This window comes from Eptatretus burgeri, chromosome 8 (assembly GCF_056783735.1).
Source record: "Eptatretus burgeri isolate ZD-2024b chromosome 8, Ebu_testis_v1, whole genome shotgun sequence".
In the NCBI taxonomy this organism is placed as follows: domain Eukaryota; kingdom Metazoa; phylum Chordata; class Myxini; order Myxiniformes; family Myxinidae; genus Eptatretus; species Eptatretus burgeri.
The window spans coordinates 23,074,833-23,095,195 of record NC_140968.1 but is presented as its reverse complement, the minus strand read 5'-3'; the positions used below and the strand labels follow the sequence as shown (position 1 = coordinate 23,095,195).

At 48.0% G+C, this 20,363-nt stretch overlaps 1 protein-coding gene across 10 annotated transcripts in view; it reads left to right on the top strand.

The window, feature by feature from the left end:
- LSS (lanosterol synthase) overlaps positions 1 to 20,363 on the top strand; it is a 113,693-nt gene that overhangs the window by 864 nt on the left and 92,466 nt on the right. For 5 of the 10 annotated variants that reach the window (XM_085891134.1, XM_085891127.1, XM_085891137.1 and 2 more), the window contains one exon: positions 13,790 to 13,873. The exons of 2 other annotated variants lie outside the window; for them this stretch is intronic. In XM_085891134.1, the coding sequence (XP_085747260.1) occupies positions 13,790 to 13,873 (84 nt within the window). Of the gene's footprint in view, positions 1 to 215; positions 343 to 4,923; positions 5,309 to 13,789; positions 13,874 to 20,363 lie in introns of those variants that run through there. 3 more of the 10 variants (XM_085891129.1, XM_085891136.1, XM_085891133.1) reach the window with 3 other exon arrangements.

The following is a 20,363-nucleotide window of genomic DNA, read 5'->3' as shown; positions in this document are numbered from 1 at the left end:
TTGACAATTTTCAACAGATCAATTTTTTATAATTAACAATCATTGCTGCTCTCCCTCCATCAAAGTGACGAGCAGATTCCTCGTCAACAGTCTTCACAAGGACACGTTTCTGTAATATTACCATAAAATAAGGCCACAACAGCTGCACTATTGTTTCTATAACAAGCCTTTGTCCGGTGTAAATTGTGTTTTATTTCACCATGATGTTTCCATAGCCTCAGGGCTGGCAGGATGGCTTTGAGTTACGCAACAGACTTTCCTCTGAACTGTCCAGGCTGCGTTCCAATCTCGGCCCAGCTATAAACTGCCACCCAGGTGTCTCACGCAGAGCGAGGCGTCAATGTGAGTGCCGTCCCTTGGATGGATGTTAAACCTAGCTTCCCGTCTGCCCGGTATTAGTCGGTGGATGTTAAAGATTCCACGAACAACACGATTGGGAGATATTTAATTCACGATTGAAATATTAACTCAACACCTCCCATCCATGTCATCCTCCACCCATCACCATGGTTATGTCACAATGAGCTGATTCGTCACATGGTCACAGATTGTTTCACCCCCATTATGGAGCTGTTCAAAAACGATGTAACGCTATTGTTGTTTTCCTCATTTACGTTATGTAACATAACATGATGCAACGCTCAATTACATAACGTAACGCTTTATTATCGTGCGTTCTGTCTATTCGACACATATTGATTAGATTTTAAACCTGACTATTGTACTCGACATACATGATTAGATTTTTTCGGGGTCCCTAATCATGATTAACCCCAGGCGCAAACACACCCAATGGAAATTTGACGCAACAAACCTGGACAGTGTGTAATTAGCAGAGGCCTACAGGCCTAATGTGTTAGGCCCACCAGAAAAACAAGATGGCGGCCATATCATTTTGTCTGAGTGCCATGGTGGGTGGAGTCAAGCGACCAATGTGGGTGTGGTCTGTCAGCTGCCGACCAATGGGTGTACATTTCAAACAAAACACAACAAACAAACAAACAAACAGAAGAAGAAGAAGAGGAATCTATTGTTGACCTGCGACAATAAGTTTAAAAAAACTGAGATAAAAGCTTTCTATCGAACAAAAAGTCCTTGTACTGAACGGGACAGTCAGCTTACCAACCCAATTACATGAAAGAATCTTTCGGATTTCACGATGTGCTGTGAGAATGCTCCGTTAAACCGGTTTTCATGCATTTCCCACAATCCGATCCCATCCCCTCCATGGCCCCTGTGTTTTCAGCCTGATCCGACAATTGCTGGAAGGAAAGGGAGTGAGGCGGGAGAGCATCCCTTGACAAAGCTGCCGCCTTGTTTGGTTTTCATTATCCTGTGCACTTGTGCATGGCACAACGAACTGGCCAGATTCCACGGAGTCGTACAAGACGCTGTTGAGCTAAATATGAATGCAAAGAAAGTAAAAATCATGGTGGGAGTTTACTTACTGAAACTTCCTCGAGTAAATCCGAGTAAACTTTCTTTGTGCAATCGATTCGATGTGTAAGAACCACCAGACCATTTGTCGGGATCTCAGTAATGATGTTGGGCTCGATTGATCAATCCAGCCCCATCAATTTGATGGATGTGAACTCAGAACAACCCCCGCATTATTAACCGAGCTGAAGAATGTGTAAATAAATCATCGACAGATGACCAAGTAGACCAGGTAGACCCTATATGGCCGGTGTTTTTGGAGAATGAATAAATAGGAGTTCCATGACAAGGAACCTCAAGTAGGAAGATGTCATCAGGCCCATCAAGCCTGTACAATGGTTGCTTGTCCGTATTCTATCCTCAAAAAAAAAAATGCCAAGCATCAAGCAAGGAAGCAGCACATCCCACTTAAAGAGTTTTTTTTTTAATATGACAGGGTCAGGATTCAAACCACTGACCTCCCAATCTCTGAGCAGATACTCTCATCATCACACCACCTTGCCAAGACAGGTCTCTATATAGTAAATAAATAAATATTAAATAAGCAAGCAATCAATGAAATTTATTAAAATCTGAAATAATTCAACCTTCATGCAGGTGGCAAAGAAACCACGATTACATTCATGTAGTACGTACTGGCTATTGTTGCCAGATCTGGTAATAGTATATATTATACTTCAAGAAAGTTTGCATGCGGATGATTACTTCCGGTTGTTCGCACGCGACTGCGTAAGCTCCTCGCCCTGAACAAGATAAGCATTCTTAGCTCTCCTGGAACATAGTTCCAGGGAGCTTATGGGATGGCGCACCATCCGTCCGCCCGTCTGTCCATCCGTCCATCTGCCCATCCCTCCACCTGCCTGTCCGCCCGATCGCCGGTCCGGCTGTCCGTCCGTCAGTCCATCCACAAATACTTGCAACTTCTTTCGATGAAACTTGACCATAACCTTCATCACCCTGTATGTACCAAAGTTTGTTCAGGGCATTAAAAAAGTCGGGCCCGAACGTGGTCTATGGGGGTTGCCCCCCCCCTCCCCCCAAATAAAGCCACGAAGGCTAGCGTCTCCGGGCGTTTATTAGCATTGCAATGTATTCAGCAATTTGTAGGTATCGACAATATGAGTGAGGAGAGTGGAAAAAAAAAACACAAAACTTTATCATTAAGAAATCGTTGCAGCCTGTTCCAAGTTGAACTATGGTTGGGCAAGCCAAAAAACATGGTGGCTTCAGACCCCAGTGAGGTTACCTAGGATATGCCTTAAGACTCCAGAGAGAGTGAGGTCGCCGAGGATGTGCCTGATAAAGGATATAATTTAAAAAAGGCCATTAATTATCTTCAAAAGGGGTGTTTTAATTAACACAAACACCCAATTTTCAGTCATGCATTTCCTTGGAGTTTCCTTAGTTTGCACGCAAAGTTTCAGGCTGCTGAGTTTTCTGGCTGAGTGCTGGCTTGAGTGCTTAAGCCACTTGCTGAGTGCCCTACTGTCGATAGCAGTACTGCACTACGTCCTTCTGAGTGAATCGTTCACTCATTGCAGACACTTTTGCCGTGCCACGTCAACCTGACTGAGTGGTCCATGCTCCGTCATCCTCAGCGAATGGTCCATGCTCCGTCACCCTGAGTGAGTGGTCCATACTCTGTCACCCTGAGTGAGTGGTCTGTGCTCAGTCACCCTGAGCGAGTGATCTGTGCTCTGTCATCCTCAGCGAATGGTCCGTGCTCTGTCACCCTGAGTGAGTGGTCCATACTCTGTCGCCCTGAGTGAGTGGTCCATGCTCCGTCACCCTGAGTGAGTGGTCCGTGCTCCGTCACCTGAGCGAGTGGTCCGTACTCTGTCACCCAGAGTGAGTGGTCCGTGTTCTGTCACCCTGAGTGAGTGATCCATGTTCCGTCACCCTGAGTGAGTGGTCCATACTCTGTCACCCTGAGTGAGTGGTCCATGTTCCATCACCCTGAGTGAGTGGTCCATACTCTGTCACCCTGAGTGAGTGGTCCGTGTTCCGTCACCCTGAGTGAGTGGTCCATACTCTGTCACCCTGAGCGAGTGGTCTGTGCTCCGTCATCCTCAGTGAATGGTCCATGCTCTGTCACCCTGAGTGAGTGGTCCGTGTTCCGTCACCCTGAGTGAGTGGTCCATACTCTGTCACCCTGAGCGAGTGGTCTGTGCTCCGTCATCCTCAGTGAATGGTCCATGCTCCGTCACCCTGAGCGAGTGGTCTGTGCTCCGTCATCCTCAGCGAATGGTCCATGCTCCGTCACCCTGAGTGAGTGGTCCGTGTTCCGTCACCCTGAGTGAGTAGTCCATGTTCCGTCACCCTGAGTGAGTGGTCCGTGTTCCGTCACCCTGAGTGAGTGGTCTATACTCTGTCACCCTGAGTGAGTGGTCCGTGTTCCGTCACCCTGAGTGAGTGGTCCATACTCTGTAACCCTGAGTGAGTGGTCCGTGTTCCTTCACCCTAAGTGAGTAGTCCGTGTTCCGTCACCCTGAGCGAGGGGTCCATTCTGTCATCCTGAGTGAGTGGTCCATACTCTGTCACCCTGAGTGAGTGGTCTGTGTTCCGTCACCCTGAGTGAGTGGTCCGTGCTCCGTCACCCTGAGTGAGTGGTCCGTGCTCCGTCACCCTGAGTGAGTGGTCCGTGCTCCGTCACCCTGAGTGAGTGGTCTGTGCTCTGTCATCCTCAGTGAATGGTCTGTGCTCCGTCACCCTGAGCGAGTGGTCTGTGCTCTGTCATCCTCAGCGAATGGGTCCATGCTCTGTCACCCTGAGTGAGTGGTCCGTGCTCCGTCACCCTGAGTGAGTGGTCCGTGCACCCTCACCCTGAGCGAGTTGTTGTGAAGTAAGGCCTAAGTCACATTTGCCACGGCGGCCGTGGGGTCTCCAAAATCTACGGCCACAAGCAATTATAGGGCAGCCGCAGTATTTCCACGGTCACACAATGTAGCAGTCACGTGTTTTTATTTTTCGGGGAGCCGCACGGCGTATTTAGAAATTGTGAAGACCGAAAACGTGGGGGTGCCGTACGGTCTTTGATTTGATGTCGCACGGTGACCTTCGGGCGTTCCTGTGGCGGCCATAGAATTTTCAAGGCAGACGCAAGGTAGCCTCAAGGTGCCCGCAAGGCGACCGCAGGGGGGCCCTAAGGCAAACGTGCGGCCAGACGGACGGTAACGAGTGGGTATATATACCAGTTCTTTTTTTACTGAAATAAAAATATACCAGTTCGGAATGTACCAGTACGTGGTGCCCCCAGAATCCGAATTGAATTCATTCCAGGAGGCTGTTCGGATTGCAAAAAGTTCGATTCCCAAACTATTTTCCCAATAAGAAATAATGGAGTTAATTAACCTGTTCCTGGACCCCAAGAAAAACCCACTTTCAAGACACTTTCAACTGAAATTCCCCAAGTTTAAGGTAAAATGAGTAAATGACCTTCGGTGGCGGTGTATTGTATGTAAACTGGTACAATCACCAATCCAAAGGTCCACACAGGCTCGAGCTCCGTCCTGGGTTCCGATCGCTCACGCACTCTGCGAGCGCTGCCCCCAGGGCAGCGCATCAACATGATGCCCCCAGAACCACAATCACTTTCATCAAACGCATCGGGCTGAGGTAATCATGGATATTCCAAATTACAACCGGTTTTTCTGTGAAATTAAATCCTTGCCCGACAGTCCGTCACACCACGTTATTGGATTGCTTTTTTGTTATTAATTAAAACACAAGATGAGTAAAAAAACCCCCAAAAAACAGCACAAATCAAGGTGAAAACACGAGGTAAAGTATCGATCGACACACGAGAGATGCTTTCACGAGGACTTCCACCAACGAACTGGACGAACAAAGCGCGAAGATGCGGCTCGAACAGGTGGGGGAGACACGTGAACAAACACGAACGCCACAGTGTTCGGTTTTTTTTTAATGTATTCGGTTTTTAGGGCAAAATTCATTTTTCATTGATAAGAGACCACGGCAGCCACACGAATAACGCAAGCCCACCGTACGATCGACGTGGAATACAACTACGTCACAACTACGGCTTGTCGAATTGCTACGGCGAACGTAGAAATGAAAAAAAGTTATAACTCCGCGTTATAATTCCACGGCGACCCCTACGGCCTGTAAAAGATAGCCAAACGGCGTAGGGCCACCCTGAGGCCACCGCACGTTTCTGTCAATTCGGGGGGGGGGTACGGCCACCGTATCCTCGCCGTAGAACAAATGTGACAGGCCTAAGACCCAACCATGTTTGTGATCATCTCCCTGAAAAGTGAATATAAATGCATCGTTGTTTTTTGGTAAAAGCTACTCAAGTTTTCTGGGTTGTATTCAGGACGTACTGTCGGCGGTAATCACACTGACTCCAACCTGCTGATTCCCGAAAAAATGCCGATATCGGCCAAGCACTATTGTGTGTGTGTGTGTGTGTGTGTGTGTGTGTGTGTGTGTGTGTGTGTGTGTGTGTGTGTGTGTGTGTGTGTTTCATAAAGCATAACATGTCTTCTCTGCTAACTCCCCCACTCCCACCCCTCTCTCTCTGTCCCATCCTTGCTCTACCCCTCCCAATACCTCCTCTACCCCTCCCAGTGCAGCACCCTCCTCCACACCTACCTCTCACTCTCCGTCTGTCTCTGGACATATCCGGACGGTGGTTATGTGTGGACCGTGTTTGTCTCTGGATGTGTCCAGATGGTACTTATCTCTGGACGTGTCTGCATGGGCATTGTCTCCAGAAGTGTCTAGGCGGTGTTTATGTCCAGGCATTGTTTGTCTCTAAACATGTCCGGATGGTGTTTGTCTCCAGACTTGTCTGGGCGGTGTTTGTCTCTGGACGTGTCCGGGCGGTGTTTGTCTCCAGGCGTGTATGGGCGGTGTTTGTCTCCGGACGCGTCCGGACGGGAGTTTGTCTCCAGACGTGTCTGGGCGGGAGTTTGTCTCTGGACATGTCTGCATGGGCGTTTGTCTCCGGAAGTGTCCAGGCGGTGTTTATGTCCGGGCATTGTTTGTCTCTAAACATGTCCGGATGGTGTTTGTCTCCAGACTTGTCTGGTCGGTGTTTGTCTCTGGACGTGTCCGGGTGGTGTTTGTCTCCAGGCGTGTATGGGCGGTGTTTGTCTCCGGACGCGTCCGGACGGGAGTTTGTCTCCAGACTTGTCTGGGCGGGAGTTTGTCTCTGGACATGTCTGCATGGGCGTTTGTCTCCGGAAGTGTCCAGGCGGTGTTTATGTCCGGGCATTGTTTGTCTCTAAACATGTCCGGATGGTGTTTGTCTCCAGACTTGTCTGGTCGGTGTTTGTCTCTGGACGTGTCCGGGTGGTGTTTGTCTCCAGGCGTGTATGGGCGGTGTTTGTCTCCGGACGCGTCCGCACGGGAGTTTGTCTCTGGACGCGTCTGGGCGGGAGTTTGTCTCTGGACATGTCTGGGCGGTGTCTGTTTCAGGGCTGTATTTATAGTATGACCGGTAGAAAATGTATTTCGGTCATTATTTTGTTTCCATCTTCACTGTTCTTCTATGCAGAATAATTTTGATGAAACAGTATGAATAATAATAAACGCTCCACTGCACGTCTGCCTTCCCTTCCTCTCACTGTCTTCCCACCCTCCTCGCTCTACATCCCTTTTTTCCTCTCCACCTCTTCACTCTCCCCCCTCTCTCTCTCTCTTCCCCCCTGTCCCCCGCCCCACTTTCGTATTCCCGTCAGTGAAGCGATGGGTGGTATTTGCTATTTATCAATATAGATTGCTTTTAACTCACTTTGTAGATAAGTCCATGAGGTGGAATGCGGTGTTCAACTTCCTTTTAAGTAATGGTCCCAATATGGTGGAGGAGGGTGGATGGAGGGGAGCATTTATGATGAAGTGATCATACTATTGTGTGCACAAAGATTCTGTTTTAAGGGTTAGCGATCAGGATAGTAGAGTAAGCTGGCTATTAGATTTCAGGAAGGCAAATCTTGAGGGTATGAGGAGGGAGTTGGGTGATTTTAGAATGGTTTTGAATCATTCTCTGCCAGGCCGAACAGTTCACGTTATGTATCTCAATGATATGCCGGACCTGGATTCGGACCTGAACCAAAAATCGAATCACCTTGTTCTTGTCACCTTCACAACTCATCCACCCAGTTTTGTCATAACTCGACATCCACAACCTTTTGAGATATCCTACTCACAGTCAAACAGACAGACAGACAGACAGACAGACAGACATATAGACAAACAGGGATGAAAACATAACCTCCATCCACCTTTGATGGTGGAGGTAAAAATGACTTTAAAAACGGTACAATGCTGTTTCCTTGTCTGATGCTCGGCATTAATAAGGATAGAGCATGCACAAACAGCCATATGTTGGTAATAACAGCAATGCAGGCTTTATTGTGCGTAATAGCATCCTCCTGTGTCGGTTCCTTGTGAGGGAACTCGTATTAAGTGTCATGGAGTTCATGATGCTTGGGATGGCTCAGGTACAGCACAGTGCACAGTCCATGCTCAACTGAACAGCTTAAAAGGATGACATCAGAATTAACATCACAGAGCATACTTGAGAGTTGTCTGTATGTGATGTATCGTGTGCAGAGTCGTGGTCACCTCCAAATGGAATTTTGAAACGAGTCACATCAGGCCGACTGAGCACCAGCTGAGCACTACCGTCAGACCAACCTCACTTGTTTAAAAGGACCTTGAACTCCACGTCCTGTTTACCCTTGCCGTACCTGTCCCTGTACACCCGGAGGAGTTCTTTTTTCACTGAACCAGCTCGGTTTTCGTCGACCCTATAAACTAACTTAGTCATTTCCCCAAAGGGACCTACGATGTTCCCATGCTCTGCCATCGGCCGAGACCTTCTGTATCACCTCGGTGTGTCTCATTCACCAACCTCGGTGTGTCTCATTCACCAACCTCGGTGTATCTCATTCACCAAGTGGAAGGAATGAATCGTTCAAAGACCATGGGCTTCTGTGACCTAGAGCTTAAGATGATGTTTCAAAATGTAAATGTAGTGAGTTCATGAGATGATGGAGAATGTAAATGTAAGTTTTAATTGTGATACAGTCGCGGAGGTACCCGGCGTTGCTCAGTGGATTCCCGACGCTGCCCGGTTGGTACCCGGCGTTGTATGGGAGGTACCCAGCATTGGACGGGAGGTACCCAGCGTTGCTCAGTAGGTACCCGACGTTGCCTGGTGGGTTCCCGACGCTGCCCGGTTGGTACCCGGCATTGGACAGGTGGTACCCGATGCTGCTCGGTAGGTACCCGACGTTGCCCGGTTGGTACACGGCATTGGATGGGCAGTACCAGACGTTGCCTGGTGGGTACCCGACGTTGCCCGGTTGGTACCCGGCATTGGATGGGTGGTACCGGACGTTGCCCGGTGGGTACCCAGCGTTGGATGGGCGGTACCCGACATTGCCCGGTGGGTACCCGACGTCTGGTTGGTACCCGGCATTGCTCTGTAGGTACCGGATGTTGCCCGGTGGGTACCCGACGTTGCCCGGTTGGTACACGGCATTGGATGGGCAGTACCAGACGTTGCCTGGTGGGTACCCGACGTTGCCCGGTTGGTACCCGGCATTGGATGGGTGGTACCGGACGTTGCCCGGTGGGTACCCAGCGTTGGATGGGCGGTACCCGACGTTGCCCGGTGGGTACCCGACGTCTGGTTGGTACCCGGCATTGCTCTGTAGGTACCGGATGTTGCCCGGTGGGTACCCGATGTTGCCCGGTTGGTACTCGGCTTGGATGGGCGGTATTGGACGTTGCCCGGTGGGTACCTGATATTGCCCGGTTGGTACCCGACGTGGATGGGCGGTACTGGATGTTGCCCGGTGGGTACCCGACGTTGCGCGGTTGGTACCCGACTTGGATGGGCGGTACCGGATGTTGCCCGGTGGGTACCCAACATTGCCTGGTTGGTACCTGGCTTGGATGGGCAGTACTGGACGTTGCCCGGTTGGTTACCGGCTTGGATGGGCGGTACTGGACGATGCCCGGTTGGTACCCGGCTTGGATGGGCAGTACTGGACATTGCCCGGTGGGTACCCGACGTTGCCCGGTTGGTACCCAGCTTGGATGGGCGGTACCGGACGTTGCCCGGTGGGTACCCGACATTGCCCGGTTTGTACCCGGCTTGGATGGGCAGTACTGGACCTTACCCGGTTGGTACCCAGCTTGGATGGACGGTACTGGACGTTACCCGGTGGGTACCCGACATTGCCCGGTTGGTACCCAGCTTGGATGGGCGGTACCGGACGTTGCCCGGTGGGTACCCAACGTTGCCCGGTGCTGTTTAACCCTGTTGGCATTTTGAAAAAAATCAACTTCTTTTTTCTATTTTGTTGTGGGTGCCGAAAACGTTTCCCTGTACGCACTCAGGAATGGAGTTGGGGATCATTTAATACTACCTTTCACATAGCTACAGAGGCTTAGGCACAAGAGAGGGATTAAACAAAAAATCCCCCAAATAAACTCTTTTTTTTTTTTTCAAAATTTTCAAACATTTAAAACTCACCTGGGCCTGAAGTCAGGTGAGCTTATGTGATCGAGCAGTGTCCGTAGGTGAGTGAGTCAGTCAGTCCAGAAACACTTCAGTCATTATCGCTTGAACCAAAAACACGATTTTGATAAAACTTGGCCACAAGCTTCATATCTGATACCTAACAAAGGTTTATTGACCACATCAAAATCTGCGCTCATTCAGGGGGGTCTACGGAGGTTTTTTTGACCCCACCACCCCTCCCCCCCCCAAAAAATTCGGTATTTGCTCTCTTCTCCGGAAGTACACAATCAATTTTGATGAAACTTTACCATAACATTCTTCACCTCTGATCTACCAAAGTTTATTGACCGCATCAAAATCTGCGCTCATTAGAGGGGTATACGGGATTTTTTTTTACCCCCCAAAATCGGTATTTGCTCTCTTCTTTGAAACTACACATGCGACTTTGATGAAACTTGAGCACAACATTCATCACCCGTGAAGTACCAAAGTATATCGACAACATCAAAATCTGCGCACATTAAGGGGGTCTACGGGGGGTTTTGACCTCCCCCCAAAGTAGGAATTTGCTGTCTTCTCCAAAACTACACACACAACTTTTGATGAAACTTGACCACAACCTTCATCACCCATGATGTACCAAAGTGTATCGACTATTAAAATCTGCACTCATTAAAGGGGTCAATGGGGTGGGGGGGGGGGTTGTTGAACCCCCAAAATAGGTATTTGCTCTATTCTCCAAAACTACAAACACAATATCAATGAAACTTGACCACAACCTTCACGTCAGGTCAGGTATGGAAGCATGCACCGGAGCAGCACGTCGCTGCGTCCACTTTCCGCCTGTACTCCAGGGGCCTCCGTCTGGCCATCCCCCAGGCAGATGCTTGGCCCATCCCCATCTCCTTGAGATGCTAATCAACCGGCTGCAACCACGAGGCATGTGGTTGGCCCATTGGCCTCCTCCACTCACGAAGCTCCCTTGCTGAGAGAATCTGATGAGCAGGATCAGCATCAGGAAAACGAGCCACACGTCCATACAACCGCAACTGATGCTCACGGACTATGCAGTTAACAAATCTCATCTGAGTCTCTCTCAGCAACCGATCGTTGGACACAAAGTCCGACCAGCGATAACCAAGGATTCTCCGAAGAGACCTGGTACCAAAGGAATTAAGTCTCCGTCTCAGATTGCTGGTCAGAGTCCAAGTCTCACATCCCAAGAGCAATACTGGAAGCACCAATGACCTGAAGATTCGGACCTTCGTCCTCCTGCACAGGTACCAACAGCGCCACACCCCATGATCCAGTAAATTCATGACTCCCCAGGCCCGATCCAGACATCTATTGACCTCTGGTCGCAGGGTTGATCATCCTCTGATCATAGTGATAAGACATTTCAGGCACCCACCCGAAGGGACCGCCTTTGGTTAACCCAAGGAGACCGCCATCTGGTGGATGACACCTCAGCACCACTCCACCACTCACGATGGCAATCTGACCCAGGAAGTTTACCCCGTGCTTTTCCTCCTATCATCAAGGAATGAGGGTCCGGAAGGCTTTCCCCCAATCCCGTCATCCGGTGAGCTACCCTGCGAAGGGAAGCTGCACAGGAGGTACTCCCATGGAGTGGGTTTTCAATTTTCTTTGCATTTGTGGGTTTTGTAGACTGAAGTGTCTTACGGTGGCCGGAGTGCAAATCCTGCCACCAACCTCTGAAACAAAAGTAACCCAACTGCAGGAGGACGTCCGCAGACACAGTTGGGCAGGAGATATGGATGGCCGTTGGCTCACAAGGAGCTCCTCCACCCTTTGACAGGTTTAGTTTTTAATCCTCCTTGGTGTCCATATCATACACCCTCCTCACCAAGAAACTTGGTGGGGGAGACGGTTTCATCACCGACAACCCGACCATGGAACAGGTTAGTACAGGTTTACATGGTACCTGTAGCAAGTCACAGATCTAATCTGGCCTGACGTGACATTCTATGCCATGCTTCAGTCTGTGGTTGATGAAGATACAACCTTCATCACCCGTAATGTCCCAAAGTGGATGACTGCATCTAAATCTGCACTCATTGAGGGGGTCTACGGGGTTTTTTTGAGCCCCCCTCCCCCTCTCCAATACACACAAATACCTGCTCTCTTCACCGAACTACACATACAATTCCAATGAAACTTCACGACGACCTTCATCACCCGTGATGTACCAAAGTTTGTTCACAGCATTAAAAAAAATTCAGGGTCTAAGGGAGTCTCTGCAGGGGGTTTGAGTGACTGTTGCTCCTGATCCAGGTGAGCTTCAAGACAGGCGGTCCTATGTTTTTGAAGAATAAACATTTTAAAATCTTCTCCAGAACGGCTTGACAGATCGAGGGGAAACTTCACCCACATGTTCCCCAAGCCTTGGAGACACCTAGCTGTTCACGAATAATTAATATGTCACATGTTGTGGCAGCCATAGTGGATTGAACGAAAATCTTAAAAAATATATTTCTCTTGAACCACTTCATCAATTCGACGTGAAACTTCACAATTATGATCTCGTAGTCATGGGGAATATATGTTTTCAGTTTCAACCTGATTGGATGCATGGTCTGGCAGCAAGACTTATTTAATATTTTGAATCTGGGTTCAGGGATTGAAATCAAACTTGGAATGTATCATGATGTAATGATGTGGATGGAGGTATATCTGGTGACGTCACGACGTTGAAGGTTGTAATTCTAGTTTTTCCAAAAACACTCCTCGGCACTCACTGATTAACCTCTCAAAGGTTGACGAAGATCCGTTCAGCCATTCCTTCAGAAAAATGATGACACACACACACACACACACACACACACACACACACACACACACACACACACACACACACACACACACACACACACACACACACGGTGGATATATTGTGCCAAGAAATGTTGGCGGCACATATGGTCTGTATCATGGTTCGTGGTGGACCACTTCTTGTGCAAATTGTATCCTCCTCGTGATGATCAAATACTCATAATAGTGATGATTGCACGGAAATTGCAATTATTCTTACCACTTGTACTTTATTATTATTATTATCTCCATGCTTTTTGAAAAAAAACGGGGGAATATTGTAACCGGCTACGTTTGTCTGTCTGTTTGTCTGTCCATCCATCATGCTATCTCCTCCTAAACAGTTGGGCAGAGATTCACCAAACTTGGTAGTTATGATCACCACATGGTAAGAAGGTGTAAGATCAGTATCGTTTCTGACTCCACATCCTAGGACAGGGTCAAAAGGTCAAATTATGGGCACATCTTTAACATCTCATAATGAAACGGTATAATATGCAATCAATATTGGGGGACACATGAAATATGTAACGATTTTGGGGGTTTTACCCCTGGTTCATGCCCCCAGGAGATGGAGAGTTCGGGTCCCAGAGGTTAAAACAGGGGAAAAAAAATTTAACTCAAAATTTGATATTGGCTTTAATTAATGGACCGGTGTGTGTTTGTGGGTTTGTGTGTATGTTGCGCTACTCCTCCTACAATTCTGGGATGATTCCATCCAGACTTGCTACATAGGATCAGCATGACCCCAATTAATGTAAATGGGTGTTTTTATCTTTGCTGGTGGTCTTGTGGGGGGGGGGGGGGGGTTGGAGCAGGGGACGCAAATTTTCTATGTAAATGTGTATCCTGTAGCGCCGCCTCCAGGTGTGGGAGGGGATTACAAGTTTCCACCACTTACAGAACAGTATTCCTGTCCCCACGTTTTCCAGCGCAGTGAAGGTGCTTTGAATTGTAAGCAGTTGGTATGTTTTTGCTTCATGCACTTAACCCGGGTTTTTTGTTTTTTCGCCTTTACAGAGCTCCCAGTTGCCTATGCACCGCCCAAATAAAGGTATGGGTCAGAGGATCGTGTTGCATGCTTGGAACAAGATCGCCCGTCAGGTGGGCACTCTGCTAGTTGGGTATAATTCCTGGTCGAACTTGGTGGTGGCAAGGAGGGTATTGCAAGTCATCTGTGGAAATGACTTGCAATTTTGCATTATACACTTGGCAGAGTAAAAGTGCTTTCCTGACACTTGCTAGAGAGGAGGGGGTATTATGCCCCCCCCCTTTGAAGCGGTTGTTTCTTGTCTAATTCCAGATGAGCAAAGAGTGACACAAGCTGCTGTCAAACTATCACTGGGATGTGCTACTGCATGACTCGATGTCGAGTTATCCACAAAAATCGAAGAGAGGGTTTTCCAGAACATCAGAGAGGTCATTTGTACAGATGAGGTACTGCACTGGACCCAGCACAAAACCTCGAGGAGCTCCAGCTTCATTTGGGAGACGAGAGGAGAAAGTTGTATCCATAGCCACTGTTAACTACATGAGTGTCGGAAGTTAGAGAGCCAGGAATTATGGCAGGGCCTGTGATGCCGGAATCCAGGGAACCTCCTGTTTTAGATTTAGGGCCTCCATCTGTTGCTGAAAGAGAAGCGGAAACATGTCTGAAGTTGAGTAACTGGGATGAACCCAAACTTGTGGTTCGGTATCAGGCTGTTTGAAAAGACCAAATACTTAATGTCAGCAGTGATGATGGATTCAATGATTTTGATTGAAATTGGAAGTAAGCTCACTGGTCTGTGGTTGAGAGTACCCATTTTGTGCACACTCTTTGTGAATATTAGTGATAAATGTCAAACCTCCAGGTGGACAGGAGGTGGCTAAAGGAAGACGAGATGAAAATCACAGACAGAGGAGAAGCAAAAGTAGCAGAACAGCATTTCAGAACATGGACATTTACGCCGCAGGGTTGAGGCTGGACAGAACATCATCTACCTTCTCCAGCATGAAAGAGGCATAGTGAAATAGGGAGTGCACATGATGGGGATAAGTTTGGGATAGTGTGGAATGGGTTGGGTACACAAGGTTTGGAGGAAACACTGAGTTGGGACATTCTGTCTTGTCTTGAGTAGAGTCTGAGGTGAAGCCATTGAGGTAGTGGAGCGATAGCATGCACTAGAGGCTGACTTGACAACCAGTACTTTGAGAAGGCAAGATGATGTTTCTGGTTTGCCTAAGAATGGACACGCACTTGTTGTGAGCTGTATGGAGTGACCTATAAAGTTTCCTTCAGACGGGTTATCCTTCCAGCTTGGGAAAACAATCTGCTTGGCTAGTACGCTTCTACTGAACAGATCAACGGGACAAAAGGAACAGGTGGCAGAGGGGGAAACACCAACAGCAGAGCCGAAGGCAGCCAAGGCAGAGGGAGGCGGACGAACAATGGGGGGCAGGAGAGGATGCATGGGGTGGACAAGATGGATACAGAAGAAACTCTCATGAGGGAAAACTGGAGATTTGGAAGGAGGATGGATTGGGGAGGGGATAAGTAAATTGGGGAGGGGAGGGGATAAGATAACAGGCAGGATGGGATAAACCGGTGCATGAGACAGAGTAAGTTTTTTTTTTTCTGGAAGTTTTCCCAGGCAGAATCAAAATCAGATGCTGTGGGTCATGGCAGGGCAATCCTTTGGAGAGAGGGAAGATTACAGCCACTGCCAGTTTTTCACATAAATAAAAATACCTAGTTCCAATGGAGAATTTCGTTTTAAAACCTTTATATAGTCTTCTGAGTCAAACAGGATAGCTCAGACTCAGAGGTAGCAGACTTGTATTTGAGTTGTCCAGTTTTCAAGAAATGCAAAGTTTTTCTTTATTTATTTTTTTCGATTTCCCACCAACCGTCGGATTAGTGCTTCGTAGGCCGGCGTTGCATCACAAAGTAAGTCGTTCCTTGGACAGACACTCATGTGGGTGGTCCTGCCTGCCAGCATTAGGTTGTGGGAGGCAAAGATCCCGCTGCATCTTTAACACAAAGTCAGGCGACGTGAGGAAGGCTGCATTGAAGTGAGGAAACCAGGGTTACTTTGCATCAAGTGCTTCGGTACTTTGAAAAACTGGAAATTTCGCTTCGTCGTACACTGCGGCATCGGTTTCTCATGGACATTGATGGTGCTGAATGAGAGTCTGCTTCAGTTTTAAAGGTTTTCTTTTGAAAATGTGAATTCCCATTATGGTCTGTTATTCAAAGTGTTCCACCACAATGTGAAATTGAGTTTAAAATTCAGATTTTTGTTTTCTTTCAAAATATGATTCCAACACATTTTTAACTCCATATCACGGCACCGGTGATGTCTTTCATCGACACAGCTTAGTTCATCATCTGGTTTATGGATCTTCAGTTCAGTAATTTCTGGCATGTGCAGCAAAACATACCTTGCGTACCAAAATAATTAAACTCTTAACTATGACTGACCTCCACTACACTTCCTCCTTCATTTAGTCATAATACCCCCTCCGTCCCCCCCCCCTTTTGCATGCATAACTGGAATAGAACTCGGTAGAGCACGTATCTCCGCCAGGCTGAACAGTTCACATTTTGTATCCCACTGATCGGCCGCATCTGGATCCGCACCGGAACTCAAATCTAATCGATTTGTTGTTGTCACCCAACCAACTCATCCGCCTTGTTTTGTCATAACTCGGCCACAACCTTTTTGAAATATCGTTCTATATATTATTGTTTTTGGCCCCATCTCTCAATGGTGAAGAAACACTTTAAAAATTAAATAATTATTGTATCTGGATCCGGATCCACACCAAAATCGAATAGATTCGTCCTTGTCACACACTCAACCTGTCCACCAAGTTTCATAACCCTACGTGGGATAATGGCTTTCGGAATTGATTTTGCGTGAACGGTACCGATTTTGAAGGTTTTTCGGTTGTTGCTAGGGAACCAAAGCGTCCCTAGCAACCATCACAATTTCCAAAGCACTAGGTCATAAGATGTACCTACCACCCGAGTTTGGTCAAAATCCGCCCACGTTTACGACCAATTATGCTGATGACAAACGAACAAACATCCAAACAAACAGAATTACTGACAATAAGGGTCACCTATTTCGGCGACCCAAGAATTGCTGACAATAAGGGTCACCTATTTTGGCGACCCAAGAATTACTGACAATAAGGGTCACCTATTTCGGCGACCCAAGAATTGCTGACAATAAGGGTCACCTATTTTGGCGACCCAAGAATTGCTGACAATAAGGGTCATCTATTTCGGCGACCCAAGAATTGCTGACAATAAGGGTCACCTATTTCGGCGACCCAAGAATTGCTGACAATAAGGGTCACCTATTTCGGCGACCCAAGAATTGCTGACAATAAGGGTCACCTATTTTGGCGACCCAACAGACAGGGGTGAAAACATAACCTACGCCCATGTTTGGTGCCGTAGGTAAAAATTTGATCTCTCAAGCGACTCAGCTATAGTTTAGCTGGCTCAGTTTCAGAGTAAGAAAGACAAATGTTTTAAGTGGAAGGGATTACGTCGGGTGCAAGGAAATGTATGCATCGAATGGAAACATCCAAAATTTGGGAGAAAAATGTGAACAAGTGATTTGGTCATTCGCGATTTTCATTCATTTCATGCGCAGCCGATGGCTGCTGGTTGCATCATTGGTGGAAGCGCCGCTGATGCAGTGCCCCTTGGAGGTTATAGCAGGAATTTGGAATTTGTCCAGGGTGCTGGCGATAGCTCACCTAACTCTTCGCGAACAACACGGTGGGATCTTTAACGTCCGCCGACTAATGCCGGCAAATGGGATTCTCGTTTAATGTCTATCCAAGGGACGGCAACAAACATTGATGCCTCGCTTTGCCTGCAAAACACCAGGAACACAGTTTATAGCTGGGCTGACATTGTAACCCAGGCTCGACAGATCAGAGGAGAGTTTGTGTACCTCGAGGCCAGTGGTTCGTTCTCAACCCATAGCACACACACACACACACACACACACACACACACACACACACACACACACACACACACACACACACACACACACACACACACACACACACACACACACACACACACACACACACACCGGCTGCATGTGGCCCAATCAGCACATTGCTGTGACCCAGGTGACATCCCGTAAAAAAACAACATATCAACTTATTCAAACAAAGGGAATTTCCAGATCTCCCACTAATGTAAGTGTCAAACCAGATTGATTTTAACTGTTAATTCACTTTGACTTCGTTTGCTCATTTAAAATGTGCTTTGTAGACATTTGACAGTGTAGAAATGAGAGGGATTACAGAATATTGATTTGTATTGCAGTCTGGTCAGATTCCAGTTCCAAAACCATTTAAAATGGATACACACGAAGTAGGTTGTGTGGGTGTGGCCCACATGACCCTGAAAATGTGGCCCACTGTGTGTACAAACAAAAGGCTGTGTGTGTGTGTGTGTGTGTTTTTTGATTGGAATCTACATATGCGGGTTTCAGAATATTGAACGTAGTCCTCCCAGGGCAAGCTCAAAGCATCCACCTTCATTTCAGTCAGAGGTCATGATTCATGGACCAAGCTGTGAAGTTTTCTGTTCTCAAAGTTTTGTGCTGGGGGCTATCTTCAGGATTGTTACTGAGCCTCAGACAGCTTCCAACTGTAGTTTGTTTGTAGTAACATTCCCAGGAATTGTTTTTAGTTCACCTGTAAAGTAGTTCCGGGGAGATTATGAGATGGCACGTCGTCCGTCGTCCGTCCACAAATACTTGCAACTTCTTCTCAGAAACTACACATATGATTTCAATGAAATTTGACCACAAACTTCATCACCCGTGATGGCATAAAAAAAGGAGGATCTGAAGGGGTCTACAGAGGGTGTTTACGAGGCGGTGGGGGAGGGAGTGGGTTACCTCCCCAAAAAGATATTGTTACGCATCTGGAAGCCTTTTGCACACAAACAGCCAGAGTCCCCATAGTTCAGTTATTTCGATAAGTATGTGTTTATAGTTAGAATCCATCCCCAATGTCTAATGGGAATTTCGTGTGTGCGCTACGAGTTATTTTTTTAGTTAGGTTTTTGTAACATCTACAACAACAACAACAACAACAGCGACGCCGACCCGCACTTAACCCGGTCGCCATTGCCCATGTGTTTTTGGCTGAGGACGTGGGCGGAGCCTCCGTCGCTTCGGATCGAGGCTCCGCCACAAGGAGGGGCATATAGCGTTTCCTCCAGCCAATGAGCGAAGGGCGAGCATCGCACGCGCACCCCAGCCAATAAGGGGGGCTGACCACCTCAGGGGCGGCCCCGCCCAGGAAGAGGGAGTGTTCGGCCCGACCAATGAAGGGCGGCCACGAGTCGCCCGACAACCCCTCGTCCAATCCGGAGGCGAGTCCCTCAGAGCGGTGCCCTCGACCCGCGGGGAAGGGGGAGGAGAAGACGAAGTGGCAAGCCGTGGAAAAAAAGCAAGCAAGGTTCTCTCCTTTGTAAAGGAGAAAGAGAGGAAGCTGCTGGCATTCTCATCTGGTCCGTGCCTGTGCTGGCTGGCATCCGTGGTGCCGTTCTTGGTCCCCAGAGCTTGGTGTGGCATTGTTGGCAGTGGGTTCGAGTCCCACCACCGGATAAGCTTGAGCAGACCGCACGAGGCGGGCAGGTGCAAATACAGGCCACGGCCACCATTTCTTTGGGTGTGTGTGTGTGTGTGTGTGTGTGTGTGTGTGTGGCACCACTCTGTGTAAGTAGAATCCTTAAGTGCCTTGTTCATTGTACATTACATTTCGTTATTCGTGATAACTCTGCTCTGTGTCTCCCCTCCCTGATTATTGTTATAAATGAACCCCTGTTAAATGTACCAGCTCGTTTTCTGTGCTTTCTCCCATTGGCCTAGCAAGGTGCGTATTGAGAATTAGTAAGGCCGTTTGTGCCGTAAATTGTTCATTTGGACCGACGGATCTTGGTAATCCCTGCTCGGTTTACACCCGGATCGGGCTCGGTAAACGGTCCGTTCCGCCCGAGGTCCGTCGAGGGTGTGGTTTTCCCCGGTAGTTGGACGACGTGGGTATTTAGGTATATTGAAATTAGGCAATTAACCCTACCCCATGCCGTCGAAATATTGGCGACCAGTGTCCGCTAAGGGACCCGTGAACTCTCAGACTTATCCGAGTCACGACCTAAATTCCGGGTGTTCGGTGGGAGACTACTCCACTGCTCCCCCTGGTGGTCGTTTATCGCCGCCGAACCCCGGCCCACAACAGTATTTGCTCTCTTCTCAAACGATACACACAATTCCGATGAAACTCCATGACAACCTTCATCACCCATGACGGTACCAAAGTTTGTTCATGACATTAGAAAAATCTGCTTTAAGGGGGGTTGCTCCCCAAAATATGTATTTGCTTTCTTCTCCAAAACTACACGTACAATTCCGATGAAACTTGACCTCCATCTTCACCAACTGTGATGTACTAAAGTTTGTTCATGAGATTAAAAAAAAATTGGGGTCTTGGAGGGTCTATGGGGAGGGTGGGGTTGCCCCCCAAAATATGTATTTGCTTTCTTTTCTGAAACTTTATTTTCTGAAAC